The 22,714-nt window shown below is 43.7% G+C and overlaps 2 protein-coding genes across 2 annotated transcripts in view; one reads left to right on the top strand and one right to left on the bottom strand.

The window, feature by feature from the left end:
* The window catches only part of LOC137382909 (2'-5'-oligoadenylate synthase 3-like), a 70,412-nt gene that overhangs the window by 38,190 nt on the left and 9,508 nt on the right, over nucleotides 1–22,714 (bottom strand). The window contains exons 7-15 of the mRNA XM_068055485.1: nucleotides 15,163–15,218; nucleotides 13,695–13,888; nucleotides 12,975–13,152; nucleotides 12,349–12,455; nucleotides 8,359–8,640; nucleotides 6,031–6,084; nucleotides 5,361–5,529; nucleotides 2,329–2,546; nucleotides 779–1,076 (exon numbers count right to left, since the gene is read on the bottom strand). Coding sequence (XP_067911586.1) covers nucleotides 779–1,076; nucleotides 2,329–2,546; nucleotides 5,361–5,529; nucleotides 6,031–6,084; nucleotides 8,359–8,640; nucleotides 12,349–12,455; nucleotides 12,975–13,152; nucleotides 13,695–13,888; nucleotides 15,163–15,218 — 1,556 coding nt within the window. The remainder of the gene's footprint in view (nucleotides 1–778; nucleotides 1,077–2,328; nucleotides 2,547–5,360; nucleotides 5,530–6,030; nucleotides 6,085–8,358; nucleotides 8,641–12,348; nucleotides 12,456–12,974; nucleotides 13,153–13,694; nucleotides 13,889–15,162; nucleotides 15,219–22,714) is intronic.
* On the top strand, nucleotides 6,936–9,746 carry LOC137382635 (polyubiquitin-like). Its single transcript, XM_068054834.1, has 2 exons — nucleotides 6,936–7,383; nucleotides 8,380–9,746. The coding sequence occupies exon 2, from the start codon at nucleotides 8,392–8,394 to the stop codon at nucleotides 8,857–8,859; it is 468 nt and encodes a 155-aa protein (XP_067910935.1). The 5' UTR covers nucleotides 6,936–7,383; nucleotides 8,380–8,391; the 3' UTR covers nucleotides 8,860–9,746.

Here is a 22,714-nt window from a genome sequence, read left to right on the forward strand (position 1 = left end):
TTATCAAGAATCTATCTTCCTCTGTCCTTAAAAATATTCAAAAACTCTGTTTCCCATTGCCTTTTAAGGAAGAGAATTCCAAAGACTCAGAACCCTCTGAGAGAAAAAAATCTCTCTTAAATGGGCAACACATCTCTTTTCTCACCCTTTGCCCTCTCTAACAGAACACAAATACTGCCAGACATACTGAGTCTTTTCAGCATTTTCTGCTATTATTTCAGATTTCCAGCATCCACGGTATTTTGCTTTTGTTTTGCTGTTGACACTCTTGTCTTGGTATGAGAAATGATCAGCTGGGAAAAGTACCAGGGCCTTTTGGTGGCCAAGAAACGGAATCACTTCCTTTAGAAAAGGAGGGAAAAGAGAACAAATCTCAGACATTAACTTAAAGAAACAATCCTGGGTCGATTTTCAGAGTTATTATCTGAGACTTCCCATCATCATCATTGTGTTAACGCCAATGTTAAAATGATGCCAATCATAAACTGGGGCTAATATGCCTCATGACTTCTCCTGTTAAGGGTCCGCAATATATCTGTGATAGTCTATTGTATCTGATCCTATCAGAAAAGCGAATTGAAACATATTCCTCCCAACAACAACTCTAATAATAAATGGAACTCAGCTCTGCATCATCTGAACTAGGAACAGAACATGTGATGGAGCAAAGTGGATAACGTGCACTTTATTCCCGTCTTTCTTGATGAGTAGCAGAGGCTCATTGAAGAATTTAAATTAAACTGGAGCTTTAATGATATAAATTGTTATAAATTCTTACTTAATGCATCAAAGGTTGGCAAAACATCAAAATTCACACTGCCTGAATTCTTCTTTGATTTCAGTGTGAAGCTCATGGATTTTGGCGGGATGCCGCTGTTCTGTGTTATAGTGATATTGATATCACTGATCTCATACGCAATGCTTGATTTACATATTTCCAGTATTTGCTGAATTTCCTCAAGAATTTCATGCCTGGTTTCCCTCTGGTCCTGGAAATTCTTGAAACAACTGAGGAAGACGACCAGATCCGCATCTGAGCCCTCTCTTAAAGCTGTTCCTTTCCCTGATGATCCTCCCTGAGGAGAGGAGGAAGAATAAAACATTATTTATGTATTATTTATATTTCAGATACTGGTGAACTTACCCATTCCTTAAATATTGCATAAAGATAACGCCATTTGTTTTCTTCAGTCTTGAACAATCAGGCTCTCTGTATCATTGCTTTGAGCTCGGAATTCACACTGATACAATGTTTGCTGCCACTTTCCTTTTGATCTTTTCCCTCTTGCCCTCTTTTCATGAAGCTGCTGACTTGCTGAGACAGTTTCACGAGCACTCATCAGCAATTCCCCGAATTATCTATTCTTCATATGTGGTCTTTGGCCACAGGTGTCAACAGGCTATTCAACTATGCCGAGAATCGCAACTCAATTTTGTCCTGTACATATAAAGTAGACTTTCAGCAAAGGTGACTGGAAAGTGAGCAGGATTGGAGACCCTGGGCTGATAGTCCTTCTTACCGAGTGCGTTGTGGTCAATTTTAACACCTACACCTGTCATCAACAGAGTGGTTTTGCCCTATTTGAGGATTTGGGGGTGTGGGGGGGGGGGCTTGCTATAATTCCTGTCTTTCCCATCTTAACCACTGACAGAGCCAGTGCTAAGTCAGAATCTACTAAATAACTTTCTGTTTAAGCATGAGAATAAAATCATAAGATGCAAACCACGTCTTTCTCTCTTTCTCTCTGTCTGAATTGGAAACTCACATTATTGTATCCCTTTAGAATTAAAATTGTTTTAAAAGTGTGTTGTCACTTTAAGAATTCGAACTCTTGTTGATTTTGAGGAGCATATTTAAAGCATGTTGTACTTTTGACAGCGGTACATCTCAATGAAGTTCTTTAAGAGGAACAGATTTGAAGTAAATGTTCCCTTTAACAGAAGTCCATCGAAAGGCACAGAACCTTTAAAACAAGCAGGTCAAAAACATTCTGTCCCTTCGGGTAAAAAATCCCCATTTGGTCCAGATTTTCCGAGAAACATTCGACATCTACACAGAATTCCCAGGAAATGATGGCGATCTCACCCAATCCCGTTAATTTAGATGAGATACTGGAGGCAACTGGCACTGGTGGAACTGAATCCCACAGCGAGACCACAACATTTGGAGAAATGGAGTTTAGCGCAGAAAACAGGAAATTTAATGTTTCAAAATGAGCAATCACGAGAAAACATCTCCATACTTAAGCAAGGCAAGGTACCTGATATTGAAAATAGTAATTTATTGTAAACACTAGTAATTCCATAATCTCCATGAAAATAACTTACTTTAACAGCTCTGATCACTTTGATCGTGGGTTGTTTGATAAAACATCGATTCCTTAAAAAATCGCAGATTCTGTGCACTGCGTTCCTCACTTTGATGTTAAATTCATTTGGTTCCAGGTTATTTTTAATGAAATCGTCCAGATTCCTGGGTTCAGTTTCGTATAACCCCATGGTTCCAGCTTTCACACAATGTGAGGTTGGTGTGACCGCAGTTCCTTATAAACCAGTTGCCGCGCCTTCTTTAAATATTCCAAAAATAGACGCAATTATTAAGACTTTCCAACTAACATATGACATGCTGTCCATCAATGATTTGGATCTCCACCCAGTACAAAGTTTATATTTGCCGCTGATTCCACATCAACCGAAAATCCGTTTCAATTTCCTCAGAAATTTCGCTCTGTTGAATTAGCTTTCAGTTTCATTTCCCCAGTTAGCAGAGCAGTCCGTAAATTTCAACACCTTACAGGCACTGATCACGAGTTAATAAAAAGAAAGGCTTCCGTTCACGACCACAAGATGTCCCAAAGCCTTTACAGCCAATGAAGCATATTTGCAGTGCAGTCACTATTTTAATGTAGGAAAGTAATGGAAAATATAACCGTAGCTTCCTTCCTTCCAACATCTCAAGTATGTAATCGGTGCCGATTTTACAGCACAGTCTGACAGGGGAAACGACCAAGAAAATACATCTCTGAAATTCACTTTTAATCCCAAAGGGAATTTGTTAGAAATAATCCAACTCTAAAGTTGGAATCCCTGCCACAGTGCTGCTGACATGCCTGCCTTCAGAGGAGAACTGCAGCCACAGTATTGGATTCTTGGGATCTAAATGTTCATCTGTGGCCCCTTTAGTTTTCTATTTTGATCCCTATTCCTCTCTCTTTCTTCAAGGTGTTGATTCATATTATGCTACCACCAGTCCCCAGTTCCTCACTGAGGTTTGATGTTACAGTCAGAGGCATCAAAGCTGAGCCCTGCCTGATCTCAGTCAACAGCTCAGCTTCTGCCATTTCTGCCACTCGCGAAGTGATATCAGCACCAAACAGATCTTCCCCTCCTCTGCCCTGCCCTCCCAGCACTCCAAAAGGATTGTTCCCTCTGTTACATTCAGGTTCACTTTTCCATCATCTTTACACCTTTCTGCCTTGCCTTAGTACCTTTGCATGTAAGTACAGAAGATGCAACACCTTCCCTTTCACCTCTTCCCACACCACTGTTCACATCCTTAAATGCTCCTTCTGTCTGAGCCTCAGCACTACATTAGTTTTCATATGTACAGCGAAAACACCTAGCTCGACTTCACCACCACCTCTCTCGACTCCTCCACTGTTATTAAATTATCAGGCTGCTTATCTGACATCCATTACTGGATGAGCAGAAATGTTTTCCAATTAAATATTGGGAAGACTGAAGCCATTATTTTTAGTCCATGCTCCAGACTCCATTCCTTAGCTCCCGACTCCATGCCTCTCCCTGGCAACAGTCTGAGATTAAACCAGTCTGTTCGCAATCTTGGTGTCGCATTTGATCCTGAGATGAGATTCTGACCTCATATTCACGCCATCACAAAGGCCGCCTCTTTTCACCTCCATAACATCATTTGACTTCGCCCCTGTCGCAGCTCATCGGCTGCTGAAACCCTCATTCATGGCTTCGTTACCTGTAGACTTGACTATTCCAATGCACTCCTGACTGATCTCCTACATTCTACCCTCCATAAACTGGAGGTCATCCAAAACTCTGCTGTTCATGTCTTAACTCACACCAAGTTCTGTTCCTCTATCACCCCTGTGCTCGCTGACTTACATTGGCTCCTGGTCAAGTAACATCTTGATTTTAAAATTCTCATCCTTGTTTTCAAATCCCTCCATGCCTCGACACTCCCTATTTCTGTCATCTCCTCCAGCCCCACAACCCTCCAAGATATCTGCACTCCTCTGATTCTGGCCTCTTGAGCATCCCTGATTATAATCACTCGGCCATTGGTGGCTGTATCTTCAGTTACCTAGGGCCTAAGCTCTGGAATAGCCTCCCCAAATCTCTCTGCCTCCCCACCTCGCATTCCTCCTTTGAGACACTCCTTAAAACCTATCCCTTTGATGAAGCTTTTGCTTCTTCTTCTTTGGCCTCCTTGTCTCGAGAGACAATGGGTAAGCGCCTAAAGGTGGTCAATGGTTTGTGAAGCAGCGCTTGGAGTGGCTATAAAGGACAATTCTAGAGTGACAGACTCTTCCACAGGCGTTGCAGATAAAATTGGTTGTCGGAGCTGTTACACAGTTGGCTCTCTCCTTGCACTTCTGTCTCTTCTCCTGCCAACTGCTAAGTCTCTTCGACTCGCCACTCTTTAGCCCCACCTTTATGGCTGCCCGCCAGCTCTGGCGATCACTGGCAACTGACTCCCACGACTTGTGGTCAATGTCACAGGACTTCATTTCACGTTGGCAGACATCTTTAAAGCGGAGACATGGATGGCCGGTGGGTCTGATACCAGTGATTAGCTCACTGTACAATGCGTCCTTGGGGGTCCTGCCATCTTCCATGTGGCTCACATGACCAAGCCATCTCAAGCGCCGCTGGCTCAGGAAGGTGTATATGCTGGGGATGTTGGCCACCTCGAGGACTTCAGCATTGGAGATACTATCCTGCTACCTGATGCCAAGGATTCTCCAGAGGCAGCAAAGATGGAATGAGTTGAGACATCGCTCTTGGCTGACATACGTTGTCCAGGCCTTGCTGCCGTAGAGCAAGGTACTGAGGACACAGGCTTGAAACACTCGGTTGTGTTAATGGGACAAATATTACAGATCCCCCCGTGGTCGAGGGTTGTGGTGAGGGGGCCGGAAAATGCCTCCATGAGAGGTCCGCCTGGGCCTTGATGCCGGGAAGGTTCGGCCTGATATTGCTGGCAGCGGCGAGGCCTCGTGGCAGCCCCGCTTTCCTCCCCCACACCACCCCCCCACCAGCCACTCGACGACAGGGGCCACATCTGAATATGTTAATTAATTTAAATTAACAAATAAATTACCGACCTGCTCCCGACGTCTGCTCTGGAGCGATATTGCTGCATGTGGCTGGCACTCCCGTGCCCTCGGGTCCCCATCCGGGGATCCAAGGAGGAACACTGCTGGGGAGGGGGCAGCAGGTAAGGTTTACAGTGCAGGGTTGGGGAGTAAGTGGTATCAGATTCATGTCATTGGTCTAGGGGTGGTGGGAAGGTCTAATGTTTAAAGTTTATGAACTTTGGGGGGAAGGTCAAGAGCACGAGGTAAGTGCTTTGAGGGGGGAGAGGGCAAGTAATGAATTTTATGGTCGTTGCGGGGGATGGGAGAGGGTCAGGATTACTTTCTTTAATTTTTTAATTCATTTTTCTTTAAATATTTAAATTGCTCTGCGGGGCTCGAAGCCCTTTAAAATGGCATCAGCACCTACGGAAAGTCTGCTGACACCATTGCCGGGTATGGACCGCCCACCTCCTCCACATCATAGGATAATAATATCGCGGTGGCTCCGTTACGTGCAGGCCGCACAGGCAGACCACCACAGTTCATGGCAGCGGACATGTAAAATGTAGCCCAATATCTTCTTATGTGGCTTGGTGTCATGTTTTGTTTAAATGCTCCTGTGAATCTCCTTGGGACATTTTATTATATTAGAGGTGCTCTATAAATAAAGGTTGTTGTTGTTGAAACATCAATTTACATGTTCTTCCTCCAAGCTAATACAAAGTATTTGCTGCTCACGCTGCAGTCTCCTCTGCATTAGGGAAACCAATTAGCAGATTAGGTGATCGCATTGCTGAACGCCTCTGTTCTGTCGACTAGTGTGACATCAAACTCCCGGCCATTGGCCAATCCATCCCATTTCCACTCACACTCAGGCCACTCTATCTTTGGCCTTCTACGTTGTTCCAATGATGTTCAACGTAAGTTTGAGGAACAGCATTTCATTGAGACACGTGGTAGTTCTCTGGTTTTAACAACTTGAGACAGCTCCCATTTTCGCACATGGAAGTAGGTGCTGGACATGTGGTATAGATTTGCTGCTGTTTCTGGAGTGGGCGGGGAGAGGGGGCAAGGTGCAGGTTGGAACCTCCCTCAGAACAGTAATGGTACAGTGGTCTGCGGCCTGAGGAACAGGGCTAAGGCATAGCTGGTCAGAATTTCCAACACTGATTAAGTTTATGGAGGTGCCTTCCATGCTGTAAACATTGTACTCCTAATCTGAAGCAACAAAGGAACATGAGAAACATGGAAACTTGGGTCCAGAACAGCAGTTAAAGTGAGCAAGTGTCAGGATATTAGGATAGATTTGTTCACTGGAGCACTCTTGCAGCTCGAGTACCCAGCATGACATGGAAGTGACCCTGACCCGACAATGTGGGATGTGATCCTTGGCTTTGTGTTTAGACAGGGAAAGGGGTTTCGCTCCACCTCTCTTGTCCTGCTGGAGTGAAACTGCTGGAATTTGAGGCCCGGAGGTTTTCATGAGATAAATTAATTGATTGGTGTGATGCACTGTATTTTCATATGTTGTATTGTTCAAGCCCTGACTACAGGAAGCAGGTCCTCTGCGTCACATCTCAGCTGATGCTACTCTGTTGTTATTTTTGACTGTGGCAGCAGAAAGGAACCTGAAAGTGAGAGAGATGGGAGCCCAGTACCTGTTACCTGGAGCCAGGTTCTCTCTCTGCTGCTGACTGCAATGTCATTTCCCGGACACAGAGGGGAGTTTTGGGGAAATGAAAGTTGTTTGTTATAATAGAGCCGGAGATGTCAGGCAATCAGAGTACAGCAGGGCTGTGACGTTCAGAAAGTGGGTCTGACAATAAAAGGAGAGGAGGGAGCCAGAGACACAGCCAGATCGGATTGTTTCCCGAGAGTGGCAGAGAAATCACGGAGCAGTTGAAGCAGAGAGAGTTTTATTCACTCATTGCAGAGAATCGGTGTGAAGGAAAACAGAAAAAACAAACTGCGCAGGAAAAGTGAATCAGACACGATTCTACAGAACAACTTCTGATTCACCTGGGCTTGTGCTTCCAGCAAGGATTGTGAGGTAGCCTGTCTTTTATTTAGGAATCCCAATATTCTAATTCTAAACTTTAAAATGGGATGTTTTGAAAATTAATGAAATACACAGTTTAAAATAAGTTATTATTATTATCTGAACCGGGAGAGGAACATTTTAAAAATGCAACCTGTAAGTTACTGTAGACAATATTAAGCAACGTCTGCTATAATGCATGAAGTATTTATTATCTAATATTATCAGGATAATTCCTTGTTTTTAAATAGAATGGCTGAGTCTGAGATGAACCATTTCTGTACAGGATAACTCTCTGCTGAGTGGTTTTTACATAACTGGACAGATTTCATTCATGGACCACTGTATCAAAGAAAACATTCTACTCAATGCAAGGGTGCTTTTCTTGTCTATTGGACTAGAGGTGTCCTGGCTTCTGGTTCAGAGAGTTATATGGGCGGTTTCTTTAATATGATCCTGAAACTCTGTGGCCATTTTCCTCCATTTACACACATTCTCTAGATTCTGCTGATGACTTGCTGAGGTTATGGTGGAAGATGAGGAGAAAACCCACAGAATTTCTGGGCCCATGTTTTTATGTCCCCATTAACCTGAGTCTCAGACTCTGAAATGTTACACTGAAAGCTTCTTCAGGCGGCTGACCAGTATTGCAACTCAGTAACCAGCAGACCCTCGAGTTTCTGAAGATTTTATCAATGTCAGGATAGGGCAGCAAAGATACAACCAAATGCAAAAGGCAGAACAGATTGGAAATCTGCCACTTTTTCTTGGCTGGAAGTAAAGAGTTTGGGAAGAATATTGGTTCCTTCGGGATTCAGATGTCAATAGGAAGGAAGACTTGGGGATTAGTGTAGGTGAACCTTACACAAGAATTGATCCCAGCTTCTGTCTGTACAGCTAATGCTTGGGAGAATGTGTTGTGAGTTTTAAATTCTATCATTTATTCCTTGCAATTGATTTGTGATATAAAGTGTCCACATCACTGACATCCTGTTCATTTCTCAACAGCAAGTGAACAAGATGAGACTCCAGGTGAAGTTTATGACCGGTGAGATTATCGAACTTGTGATCGACCCTTCCATCCAAGTGTCGGCTCTCAAGATGTTGATATTTGAAAAGAGCAAGGTGCCCTATTTCCAACAGCGTCTGATGGTGCAAAACGGGAGCAGTGTGGAGCTGAAGGATGACAAGAGGCTGTCCGACTACAATGTCTCTCCCAGCGACGCTGTCCTGCTGCTTGTCAAGAATGAGCAGTGCATGCAGATATTCCTGCAGAATGACAAGGGGAAAACATCTACATACGACGTTCTTCCCTCTGAGTCAGTTCAGGCTTTTAGAGCACGAGTACAACGGCAGGAGGGTGTCCCAGCCAACCAGCAGCGCCTGATGTATGAGGGGAAACAGCTGGAAGATGGTCGATTGCTCTCTGACTACAATATTCAGCCTCAGGGCACCATCTTTCTCCTGCTACGTCTACGGGGGGGTTAACTTGAACTTATAGCGGTTAATCAGATGAACTATAGATATTACAGAAATAAGTTATTTATAGTGCCAATTCATCAACTTTTTTCATAACTCCTGTTTTCTAATGCGCAGTTTGTAAGAGGCCAAGATTGCACAGTCACTGACATGTCCAATACACTTTTGGTTCTTATTCCTGTCTGCCCTGCTTTAGTTTATAACAGGGGGAAGTTTGGTCACCTGTTACTGTCTGGCTACAGAATGATGGCGATGGAGGCCTGGGTGCAGCTCACCTTCCTGCATTCTCAGCTAGGAAAGGGTGCTGATATAAGACACTGGATGCAATTTTTACAAGGAACAGCAGCATAATTAACAGCGCAGAAGATATCGGGAGACTAGTAAAGCAATCTGTTTGATTCTGATCATTGTCCTCTGATACTTCTATTGAAATCAAGCTTAGACCCATAGGCCAAAAGTATATTCTGTTACCCTTAAGGATTCTGTTGAAGAGCTGGACTAATCTCAATCTAGCGAGTGAGTCTCTGACGAGTCCACAGCTCAAAACTGGCCTTTCATTCGGTACTAATTCACATTCTCAGAGGCCATGATAGCTGATGTGGCATTTCCAAAATGTTACACTCGGCAGGAGAGACCATGCCAAAAATTCCCCATACAAAGATCAACAAAGATTGTCTGTCTGCTTTACTTTAAAATGATTCCAGGTAGTCTGTAAATAATTGCTTTAACCTTAATGTGTTCTGGGAGAAATGTATGTGTTCAGCATTGGAATGTTTTAATCTGAGTGCTTTCCATTTTACAATAGCAGATTATATCAGGCCTGCAATTTGTATCTGGCAAAATATCCAATGTTGTTTGAAAGTAAAGCTGTTCATGTTAATAAAAAACAAAATCAGTTTTTATAATCTGTCTGAATTGTCTGTGGCTCTGCCTGCGTTACATCCGGGATCTGTATTTAAACCCAATTTAAGATGATTTACCCGAACCAAGTGTTGATTCAAGAATCAGCTGTGAATGAGGCACCTTTCAATGTCCAGGAATCACACCAACCCCGATCACTGTTCCATATTTTCCACTGTTGAATTATATTATACCGGTTGATTTCCTGTGGCCTTTCACATGACATTTTAGAGAATATGGGCAGGATTTTTAGGTCCTTGTGTGGGTGAGAACTGAGGTGGGTGGCTGCTAAAAATAGCCAAAAAATGAATGGTACTGATGCATCCTGGGAAATTAGGTACACTGCACATGCTCAGACTGCACAATCTAAATGGTTCTCACAGCACCACAGCTTTGGGTAAAAATAGCAAATGCAAGCCCAGGCTTTTGGGAGAACAATAAAGGTTTACAACGCAGAAATATTGGCCTATCATGTCTGCATTGACTGTTTGCTGAACTATCAAGTAAAAATGTTAATTAAGGCAGCAAATGATACAAAAGATAATTCCACTGATTAAATTAGTTATAACAATGAAATATGTCTTTAGAATTGTCTTTTGCTCTAGCCCCTATTTTGAACATTAGAAATTTTGACATGGCATGTTTCTTATTCAAACACCTGCCCAGATGCACCTACTTGGGACAAGGGCATTACTGAGGCAGAGAGGATGTCACTCAGTGACTCACAGAGCACTAGTGAGCAGGTGGCAGTCCAAGAGGTCAATGCAGCCTCAAGACATCAGCAAGAGGCTCACAGAGCAGTTTTGTTTCTGGAGTGGCGCCAATGACTGCTTACATAGATGGCCAGAAGAGGCAGTAATCACAGGGCTTTGCTGGAACTATTCAACCTGCTCTCACACAGACTATTAGTTCAAATGAGCCCATGTTCAGAATTGGTGAACTGTAAGGAGTGGTCAGAGAAGTCACTGCTTTTTATGGCAATGACGTGAGTCTCAGATCAAGGAAGTGTTTTTCCAGGGAGGCCTCCTGCTACTTCAAAATGGGTGAGGCATAAAGTGGAACAGTAGAAAAGGGTGAGGGGAGAGCGGAATGGAGTGGAGCACAAGCAAAGAGTGGTACAGTAGAAAAGGGAGATCGTTGAGTCTGTGAGCAGCATGGTAAAGAAAATTCACAATGTGACATCACAGCACAAGGAGGGAAGGCAGGGTAAGTTACAGGTAAATATCAATTTAATCTATAACTTAGACTATATTGTTATGACTGAGGCAGGAGGAGTGCACTGTTTATTCTAGTTCCACTTCTCCACGATCACAACATATTTATAAACTTTTTCCCGCTTACCGATACAGTCAATCATAGACTCTATTTGTATCCCAGAATAAACACACCAACCAGGTTTCTTTAATCAATGACAAAATTAACAGTTTATTATAAAAGAATTTTTATCCAGTAATGAAGTAAAGCATAAATACACAAATTGAAATATTCAAGTTCCCTTTTTATCTTCGCTCCCCATACACATACACCGGTTAACGGGAAAAATAAAGGGATTTTTGTTTTAGGGCTCTATTAGACAAAAAAACACTTGGGTTGAATACTTGCTCATTCTTGAAGAAACAGCAGATGAGATATGTTGTGTTCCAAAACTGGCATACAGTCTGCCTTCAAAGTACACGTAGATGGGTCACTGGGATCTTTTAGAACAGTTCTTTTAAGGCAGTGTTGATAACTAATTTATCAGGCTTTTCTTCAAAGACAGGAGACACGATGAGTTGACACAGTGGACTTCTCAGGGTCTTTTAGCGATGTGCTGGAAAGCTGAGCTTGGTTATGGTCTTCTCTTGTTTGTTGGGAATTCTATTTTCTCCTTGGAGGTTCTCTCCCTTTTGATACAGTTCAAACCCAACTCAAAGCAATTCAAAAGCAAAACCGACAACAGGAGGTCAACTTTTGACCGCCATCCAGCTTGACGAGTCACTTCTTTGTAAACAACTTCTCCAGGTGTCCAAAGTGCTCTGTTGTTTATTGAGCTAGAAGTCAGGTGGTTTCCTGGAATGGCTTGTTGTTTCTGCAAGTCAGGTGGTTTCTCAGAAAGGCTTGTTTGCTTCACAAGACCTCTCAGTGCCCCTTTTAAAAAACATTTCCAGGGACTGTTTTCAACGCCGACTGCCTTTACGTGACTCCCTTTGAAAACCCCAAAGTTTAACATTTCTTCAATCTTTCAAAAATGAATCCTCAAAAAATACATTTAACAAAACACAGAGGGACTTTTGCAACAATATCAAGTAATTATCTTAAAGACTAAAAAAATGCTAAGTTGTTTCAATACATAAGCTTTAAATAATTAAATAAATAAGAAAATATTGTGTGGGAATGACAGAGCGGGTGGTGTGCTGCAACTGTGGGAGTTTGTGGACAGCATTGTAATAGCAGACATCCACATCTGCAGTAAGTGTCTGCATCCTGACCGCGGCACCATGGTCCAAGAAGCCATTTAAGGGGGGGTGGGTGTGGAGGTGAGGAATGTGGCAGCTGTAGAGGACAGTATAGTCAGGGGGATTGATACTGTTCAACAGGGAGTTCCCAAGGTTGCATTACCTGCCCAGTGCCCCAGCTAGTTCCTGACACACTGATCTTGAAAACTTTTCGGAATGCATTCGAGAAACACATTCTCCACATTATTACTTCAACTTTGTTTGGCCAGTCTACATGACAAGATTAAAGTCTTCCATGATGAAAGACTCATAGGCCAGAATTTTACCAGCCCTTTGGAGATGGGCTGAGAGGCAGGAGGGATGGTAAAATGGTGATGGAAGGCTTCAGAAGGGAAGCTTGACGTCGGGAGATATTCACAGTGGTGGGAACAGGAGCAGCATGGCCGCCCACCAACAGGAGGTGTCTGACCAATTAAGACAATTAATTGGCCTATTGACATCCATTTTACCACCCCGCCAGCATTTTGACTGGGTCAGAATGCCCTCCCTCCCAAGGCACGAGGCAGCCTTCCAGCAGCTTCCAAGGGGCCACCTTCCTTTCCGAATGTTTCATTACACACGGAGGGGCCCACCGGGGGCAACGGCCACCCCTGCAGCTCCGCACTGCTGCTGGAGGGCTCACCCCTCCGATCGCCGGAGCCTGCCTGTCTGGCCCCAGCACATTACTACTTTTTTCTGCCAGGCCTCCAAGGACATCTCAATACGGAGACACCCGCTCTTTCCCCTTGCAGCCTCGGCAACGGCCGCCTCTATCAGTGGTTCTGCCGAGGCTGCAGAGCTGCTGGCCCTCTGATTTGGCGGACAGCTCGGAGAGGTACACCACCATCCTGAATGGGATGGTGGGACCAGCAGCAGCCTCGTAATTGACCATCACTGGTAAAATTATCACCACGGTCCCACCCTTCACCTGTGTGGGCTCGAGTCCCACATTTCGTCTCAACATCGAGACTTGCGGCATCCCGATAAAATCGTGACCATAGAATCATTATGGAAGAGAAGGAGGCTATTCGGCCCATTGTTAACTCTCAGTAGAGCAATCCAGTCAGTCCCATTCCCTGGCTCTATCCCTGTAACCCTGCAAGCTCATTTCTCTCATATGCCCATCCAATTTCCTTTTCAAAACATTAATCATCTCCGCTTCTGCCATCCTCATAGACAGCAAGTTCCAGGTCATTACTAATAGATGCATAAAAAAGATTTTCCTCACATCCTGCTGGAAAGTGCTGGAAAATGGAATTAGAATAGGTAGGTGCTTGATGGCCAGCACAGACACGATGGGCCAAAGGGCCTGTTTCTGTGTTCTATCACTCTATGAGTCTATGACTCTATGCTCCCTGTATCTTTGGGCCAAAACCTTAAATCTATGTCCCCTAGTCCTTGTACTTTCAACCAATGGGAACAGCTTTTCTTGGTCTGTTTTATCTAAACCTTTCATAATATTGTTGGTACCTCCGTTGGTGTTATCTGTTTCCCAGAAGCTTGACTATTATTGATCTCCACCTCTGTCTGTTCTCTGCTGTTCTTACACATTCTGCATAGTTCAACTGCATCCAGTCCATTATATCCGTCATTCATTCTTTTCTTTCCTTCTCTCCTACGTTTTCCATCAATCTTTCCTTTCAATAATTGTCTCCGTCTACCTTCTGCTCAAAAAATGTGACTGAAGTATTGTATTTTTCTCTCTTTGATGTTATGCAGTAATTTCCTTTTCTCTCCAGCCATTTCCAGCACTTCCTCATTCGTCTTTCTGTCTGTGTAGGATATGCAGAACATCATCTGATATTTCCTCATCTTGAATGCATTCAGATTATCAATAGTCAGTTTGTTTGTTGTCCATGTCTCCGAGGCGTAGAACATTGATGACAAAATGTAACACCTCAGCATTCTTTTCCTAAGATTCAGGTTCAGTTTCTTTGATGTTAACAAGTCCTTCATTCTGATAAAGCTGGTCTGGGCTATCTCAATTCTCCTTCAGATCTCACAATCACATCTCCCATCATCTGTGATAATCTGTCCAAGGTCAATAAACCTTTTCACTTGTTCCAGGACTTGTCCATTTACTTCAGTTTTCACTTCCAGGGTTAGGTCTCTGCTTATCACCATTGTCTTGGTTTCCTTCACATTCATGTTAATCAATATTCCGCACTCCTTGCATACATTTGTTCACAATTTCCTGCAGGGCCTCTTCTCACTCTTCAATCAGTGCAGGGTCATCTGCATATCTCAAGTTGTTAACGTTCAACCCATCAATATTGCAACCCGGTAGATGTTCCATGTCTCTGAAGATCTCTTCAACATTCAGGTTGAACAGTTTTGGGACATAACACATCGCTGACACACTCTTCTTTTGATTAGGAAACTGTCAGACAAGCTGTTATCAAGCCTCATCACCACTGATTGCTTCCAATATAGATTCTGAATCATCCTTATATAATTCTGTCAATTTCTAGTTTGTTTATACATTCCATTATTTTCTGATGGTAGACTCGATCAAATGCCTTCTCATAGTCTATAAAGCATACACAGGTTTTTGTATTTCCAGATATCTTTCAGTCACTACAAAATTCTTATAGGGCTCAACAGAGTAAATACAGGAAGGCTGTTTCCTCTGGTTGAGGAGTCCAGTACCAGGGAACACAGTCTCAGAATAAGGGGCAGGCCACTTAGGACTGAGATGAGGAGGAATTTCTTCACTCAGAGGGTGGCAAATCTTAGGAATTCTCTGTCTTAGAGGGCTGTGGAGGCTCAGTCATTGAGTATGTTCAAGACTGAGATCAATAGATTTCTACATATTAAAGACATGAAGGGATACAGCAATAGTACAGGAAAATGGTGTTGAAGTAGAAGATCAGCCTTGATCTCAAAATAAGAAATACCAGAAATGCTCGAAGCAGAGTTAACGTTTCAGATCAGTGACCCTTCATCAGAACTTCATCAGCCATGATTTCATTGAATACGTAATGGAAACCATACCTGTGAAATGGAAACAGATTAATTTTGTCATGTGGAACACTATTTGGCTGGACATTGAAAATAACTTGTTTCAAAAGACCACAGAAAAGTGGCTGAAAACATGGCTGCACACTTGCATTCCTAGAGACAGTTGCACAGGGAGACAATGGAACTGCCCCCTGATTCAATTAGCCAGATGTGTTTTGTCAATAGTGATAATCAAAAGATATTGAGAGTCATTGTCTGTGTAAGAGCCAGGAGTCCTCTCTCTCCCCACCACCACCACCCCCACCCCCGCCACACTGTGTGTGTCTCGTAACCTTTGAAGAATCAACAAACCTGGCAGGCAATGCTGTCTCAAACAATGAGTTGGTCACATGACTAACCTGCTGACCAACCTGGGAACTGATTGAATTGTGCATCACAGTAAAGTTTTTGACAGACTGCTTTTGAAGACCAAAAGAGGAGCAAGATCTCTCTCTCTCTCTCTCCCTGTCTCTCTCTCACGCAAAGTTACAGGGATGCATGGAAGTAAGTTCAGCATCAAGACAGAAGACTGCTGCAGCCTTCTGGCACCAGCAAAACAAGTTTGAAAGTGTGCATGGGCCCCAGTGAGAACTGCAAGACTTAACTTCAATCAAAGACTTTACGTCCAACCCAAAACCAGTAACTGAATTCCATCTACTACTTCAAACCTCCGCCCACAATTTAATTCTTTCTGCCCCTCTGTAACTATTTGTGTGTGTGTTTATTGCATATACGTGCTAGCATAGTTGTGTCACGTATTTTTGTAGTTGTAACTGAGTTAGAGTTTTAAGGTTAATAAACTTGCACCTTCATTGTTTAAACCCGAGAAAACCTGTCTGGTTGATTCCTTTACAATTACAAATAGAGAGCAGTGTGCAAGGACTCACTGAGGGGAATTTAAAAGAAAAACAGTGTTTTAAAAGTAAACCCTGTTCTGGTCAAAACAGGAAAAGGCTGAAAGGGGAGTCCTAGACCCCTTCCTCACCTGGTCATAACAGAAATTTTGGGGCTCGTCTGGGATTGGACCCACAGACAAACGAGAAATTGGAAATGGGAAATCAAATTGATCCCAATCAAAAAGAGAAAAGATTTCAATACAGGTTTTCTTGTGGTTGTGCGTGCTAGAATACTATATTCTGTCCGTGACCGAAGCCAGTACACTCCCAAGCCAGGGTGAAGTAACTTTGGATAAGTTAAAGGCACTGTCTATGGAGGAGTTGAGAAATATGGCTGAGCGGTGTGGGATCACTTTCCGTGCCAAGGCTAGGAAGTCCAAACTCCTAAGACTAATGGCCAACCATTTTTCCCTCGAGTCGGAAGAATCAGAGACAGGGTTAGAAATAAACTCTGACAGGATATTGCTAGCAAAGATACAATTGGAACAGAGGAAACTTGAATTAGAAGACAGGGAAAGAGAGAGAGAAAGGGCGAGAGAGGAAAGAGAGAAAGACAGGAGAAAGAGACAGAAATTTCCAGGAGATAAGAGAGCTGAAGCGGCTTGAGTTAAGTAGGGGGCGACAGAGTAACCCCAGTGAAAGCATGGAAAATACAAGTGGTGCGGGGCTGTGGAGTGAGTTTTAAAAATTTTCCCAACTGATTCCAAAATTTAATGAGGGAGATGCGGAATGACTGGCAAGGCTGTTAAAATGGCCGGCTGAGAGTTGGACACTTCTGCTGCAAAGTAAGCTAACCAGAAAAGCCCATGAGATTTATTCCCTGTTACCAGATAAGAGTTCATCAAATTATGAACTGACATAAATGTTATCCTCGGGGTATATGAGCTAGTACTGGAAGCCGACTGCCAGAAGTTCCGAACCCTCAGGAAACAAGCTGATCAAACTTACTTGGAATTTGAGAGAAGTAAGCAACTGGTTTTTGATCAGTGGTTGAGGGCTGTTAAAGTGCAGCCCAGCTATGAAATCCTCAGAGAAGTGATTTTGCTAGAGGAATTTATAAACTCTCTCCCCCTCTCCATAAAGACCCACATGGAGGAACAAAAAGTACATAGAGCGAGGCAAGCCTCAGTTCTGGCTGATGAATTTGCTCTAATATACAAGTTGGTTCCCCAGAGGAAAACCTTTCCGAGTCACCCCCACAAATCCAAAAAGGAGAAAGGTTGGAAAGGTGTCAGGAGCCCAAGCAGTCCTGGGAGAGAAAAAAAAGCAGGTCACACAGGGGGCCTATCTCCAGCCAAAAAGGATAGTGCTGTAAGTAGGAGTGAGACCTGGAGACCTGTGTGTTTCAATGTAATAAGGCAGGTCATCCAAGAGCTGACTGCTGGAAACTATGGGGAAAGCCTGTCGGGTTCATCAGGGCACACCCACTCAGTGAAAGAGAAGGGACCGTGATGGAAAACACAGCTGTGGCTTTAAGTGCAGCAATAGTAAGACCCAGGAAACATACTGCTGCAGCTGCGGAAAAATTTAATCGGATCCCAGAAGGTTAACAGGATTTTGTGTCAGAAGGGAGAGTAACCCCATACCCCTCAAGGAAGACCAGAGTAATCCTCAGGCACGCAGGGGCCACTAGATCCCTTTTACTGGGAAAAGGCCTGACCTTTCCCCCAGAGAGTGTACCAGAATGGTGGCAAATAGTATTGGAGGGCAGTGTGCGCCTGTTCCTTTACACCGGGTGCACTTGGAGTGTGACCTAGTTTCAGGACTGATGACCATAGGGATTGTCCCTAGTTTGCCTGTGGACAGGATTGATCTGCTCCTAGGTAATGATCTGGTGAGGGTGAAGGTGGTAGCTTTCCCAGTAGTGAAAGAGAGACCGCAGGAGGTCAGAGAGACATGGCAGTGGTAGGAGATGGTCCCCTGCAGTTCCCCTGAATGTGTAGTGAATTGGGCCATGGCCAAACCAGCTTCCCCCAGAGGAGACTGAATTGGCACTGCAGGCAGATGACCATGAGGTCTGTCTTTCTGAAACTTTCTTTGGAAAGTTAGAAGACCCAGGGAATGGATTAAATGGATTTTGCCTAGCTGAGGCGCAGCGAGCCGACCCAGTATTGAAAGAGTTAACGCAGGCTGCCCAGTCTGAAATTGAAGAAGAGGGAATCCTTGATTGCTACTATCTAATGAATGAGGTACTGATGAGGAAGTGGAGTTCTCCTCACCCACCTGAGGAGAAAGAGTGGACAGTTGTTCACCAGTTAGTGGTGCTGCAGAGGTACCGGAAAGAAATATTAAGAATGGCCCATGGCTTGACAATGGCTATCCATGTCAGTTTGACTGACCAAAACTCCACAAAGATGCAGTGGAGTACTGTAGGAGTTGCCACGTGTGCCACGTTGAGGGGAAACCCCAACCTACAGTGAAATCTGCACCCCTAATTCCTGTATCGGCTTTTGGGAAATCTCCCAGCAGAGGGCTGGTGAATTGCAAGGGACCCCTGCTGAGAACAAAAGGCGACAGACGGGCACAGGTCTGGCAGAGAGTTAGAGAGGCACAGTGGCGCAGTGGTTAGCACCGCAGCCTCACAGCTCCAGCGACCCGGGTTTGATTCTGGGTACTGCCTGTGCAGAGTTTGCAAGTTCTCCCTGTGACTGCGTGGGTTTCCGTCAGGTGCTCCAGTTTCCTCCCACAACCAAAGACTTGCAGGTTGACAGGTAAATTGGCCATTGTAAATTGTCCCTAGTGTAGGCAGGTGGAAGGAGAATGGTGGGGATGTGGTAGGGAATATGGGATGAATGTAGGATTAGTATAAATGGGTGGTTGATGGTCAGCACAGACTCGGTGGGCCGAAGGGTCTGTTTCAGTGCTGTATCTCTAAATAATATAAAAAAAGAGGACAGGTTAAAGGAGGTCTGTAAGGATTCCCAAATGAAAACCCCTACTGTCCTGTCAACCAACCCCTAGATTTTGGAAAAATTAGACCCCATATTCTCCTATGTAAATGCAGACACCAGAAGCACCCCACCAGGGATGCTAACAGCACTTGCAGAAACCTGCAGGGACAAAGAAAGTCCTCAAGAGGGCAGAGAAACAGTGAGGATGAGGCCGAACCTGGTAGAAGTGCTGCAGTGGAGTGCAGTAGAATCTGGACAAATACTTGAAAGCAGGAGTGTCCCCGAGGACAACAAAAAGATTATCAAATAATCCACCCCCACAGTCAGGAGAAAAGAGAACCAACAATACCCTAAAGTGAACAGCACTTGCATGACTCGGCAGAGCACTGAAAGAGAGGTCAGAGTGGATCCACTCACTGTGACTCCCATGATCAGAGCTCCAATCCAGAGCTAATTGAATTTAACCATCCCCCTGCAGGCCCCAACAGGAACAAAGGCACCCGAGACAATCATTGAAATGTGCAAACCTCAAACCTCCCCAAAAACCACGTTTATTGGCATTTTTTTATTTTTTTATTTCCAAAATATACTTTATTCATAAAAATCTGTAAAAATTACATTCCCAAACAGTTTAAAACAGCATCAAGTCAAAAAATACAAACAGTGCAAAGGTGATCAGTTTCCTTCTATACAATTATCAGTTGCCTCACAACCCTTCCATTTCACATTTGTCCTGCCAGATACATTTTTACATTATACAGGAGACAGAAATTTTCCCGATACAGTTCGAGGGGTTTCCCATGGATCCAGCCCCTCAGTTCAGCTTGGGGGGGGACCTTACACTGTGCTCTTTCCCCATTGAGCCTTTGCTGTGGCTGCCCCAAGCTTTAGTGCGTCCCTCAGCACGTAGTCCTGGACCTTGGAATGTGCCAGTCTGCAACATTCGGTGGTGGACAACTCTTTTCGCTCGAAGACCAGCAGGTTTTGGGCAGACCAAAGGGCGTCTTTCACCGAATTGATAGTCCTCCAACAGCAGTTGATGTTTGTCTCGGTGTGCGTCCCTGGGAACAGCCCGTAGAGCACAGACTCCTGTGTTACAGAGCTGCTTGGGATGAACCTCGACAAAAACCACTGCATCTCTTTCCACACCTGCTTTGCGAAGACACATTCCAGGAGGAGGTGGGCAACCGTCTCTTCCCCACCACAGCCACCGCGGGGGCATTGTGCGGAGGGGGCGAGACTTCGGGCGTGCATGAAGGATCTGACGGGGAGGGCCCTTCTCACCACCAGCCAAGCTACGTCTTGGTGCTTGTTTGAAAGTTCTGGTGATGAGGCATGCCCATTCCCAACATACTGCAGGCTGAAAGTAAAGAGCCTTTAAACCCCTTTATCAACACATAGCTATCTCTGACCCACCTCAAGGGAAAAGGGGCTGTTTGAAGCAGCACTGCTACAAAGGAAAGACAAGCTGAAACAATTTCTAAGATTTCTGAATGAATGCGAATGAATGAGAGAAATGCATGTGTGCTTTCCTGTACTTTCTCTCCCTTGTAATTTATAATGAAATGCTCCCCTAATGTCATTCGGCGAGGGTGGACGTATGACAGAAATCACACCTGCCAAATGGAAACATATTAATTTTGCCATATGGGACACAACTTGAACTTTTTTTTACTGGACATTGCACAGAATTTGTTTCTTTTTAAAAAGAACTGAGCGGCTGAAAACATGTTGCACATTTGCATTCTGTGAGAAAGTTGAATCGAGAGACGATGGAAGTGCTCACTGATTCAATTAACAAGATTGGTCTGGGCAACAGTGATGATCCACATCTTGTCTGTGTAAGAGACACCACTTCACCACCCCCTCCAACCGAGTGTCTGGGAGACTCTGAAGTCCAACAACCCTCTAAGAAGTTGCTATTTCAAACAAAGAGATGGTCACATGACTTACCTGCTGGCCAAACTGGGGACAGTTTGAATTGTGCCATACAGAAAGGTAACAGACTGTAATTTGAAGACAAAAGAGAAGGAAGGTCTCTCCCTGTCTCTCTCTCTCCAGCAAAGTCCCAGGGACCCACAGTAGCAGCTTCAGCCTCAAGACAGAGCACTTCTTCAGCCTTCTGGTACCAGAGAAGCAAGTTGGAAATTGTGCACTGGGCCCCAGCAAGAACTCCAAGACTTCAGTTTTTATCAAGGACATTTCCACCCAGTAACTGAAATTCCTTTATTACGAATTCTACTTCAACAGCCATGCCCGCCTAATTCTTTCCTCCCATCTGTATCTATTTGTATGTGTGCTTCTCTCATATGCATGCTAGCATGGTTGTGTCCCGTATTTTAGTAATTTTAACCGCTCAGGCTAATAAACTTACATCTTTCTTGTTTAAACCTATGAAAACCTGTCTGATTGGTTCATTTGCAATTACAATTAAAGTGCAGTGAGCAAAAGGCTCTCTGAGGGGTGAAGCTAAGATCACTGTGTTTTAAAAGATAAACCCTGTTACGGCCAAACCAGGAAGGGGGCAAGAGGGGAGGCTGAGACCCCTTCCTCAGCTGGCAATAACATATATACAATTCACTTGACAAATAATCTACTCACTGTACCTTCAAACGCATGTCCGTAGATTAATAATTGAATTTCTTTCCCTCCTTTAAACCCGGATAATAAATGACCACAACAACAACATGGTTGCTAACATTAAATCAAAGAATTAGGGTTTATTTACACACTCTTAAACTTGGGAAGGGGTTTAACTTCGCTATGCACACTGACAAACATTCAGGGAAAGGCTAAAGGTATAACAAGGCAAGGACACTTACTAAATAGAACTATAAGCTAACATGAATTTCAGTTAAAACTTGTGCACATTGAAATTATCAGAAAGAGTCCAAAAATTGGAGATCACCGATTGGAAATGCCGAATTGGGGAGGAGCTATTGGAAATTTCTCTTCTCTTACAAATTTCTTCTTCTTTGCACTCTCAAAGGTAAATGAGGTAGCTTAATTTGGCTGTAGTCACCTTTTTCTTAGATAGAGAGGATGCTAGCAGAAAGCAGGATTTCTTACTATCTTTGCAGACTGTATCTTTCATCTTCGTCGCTGTTTGCAGTTTTGGGTCTTCTTTAATTTTTTGGCTTTTGCAGACTATGTCTTTAATTTTCTTTGATGTTTGCAGTCTGTGTCTTCTTTAATTTTTCTGGCTTTCTGCAGCCTGTGCCTTAGCGAGAGGTGTGCAGGTTCATGCAGCTAGACTACACTGCCCCAAAGGTAGCTGTGTATTGGAAATAGGCTATACCTTCAAACTGTTACAGTTTCCAGTCCAGGCAAGTTGGACAGGGGTTTCCTGGGTCCTAAGACTAGACCCTATTCAAGTTGCTTTCCCACCTGATCTCTCTCCTCCATTTTGACAATTGGAACAAAGAAGTAAAAACTTAAACATGATGTATAAAATGGTGGTTGACATTAATACTCAGATGCACAATACACAAGTTACAGGGAGTTCTCATCGATTCGTGACACGGTTAATGACAGTAAATGAAACATGTTCTATGAATGAGCAAAATCAGTTGAAGAATCTATCGTATTTTAAAGGAGCTTTATTTATTCTGCAGTTGGCAACAGAATTGCTGTCAATACAAAACATAAAATAAATGTAAATGATCTTTATTCGGTCAACTAACATTCTTCAATGACTAATGGT

Source organism: Heterodontus francisci, chromosome 23 (genome assembly GCF_036365525.1).
Source record: "Heterodontus francisci isolate sHetFra1 chromosome 23, sHetFra1.hap1, whole genome shotgun sequence".
Lineage (NCBI taxonomy): Eukaryota > Metazoa > Chordata > Chondrichthyes > Heterodontiformes > Heterodontidae > Heterodontus > Heterodontus francisci.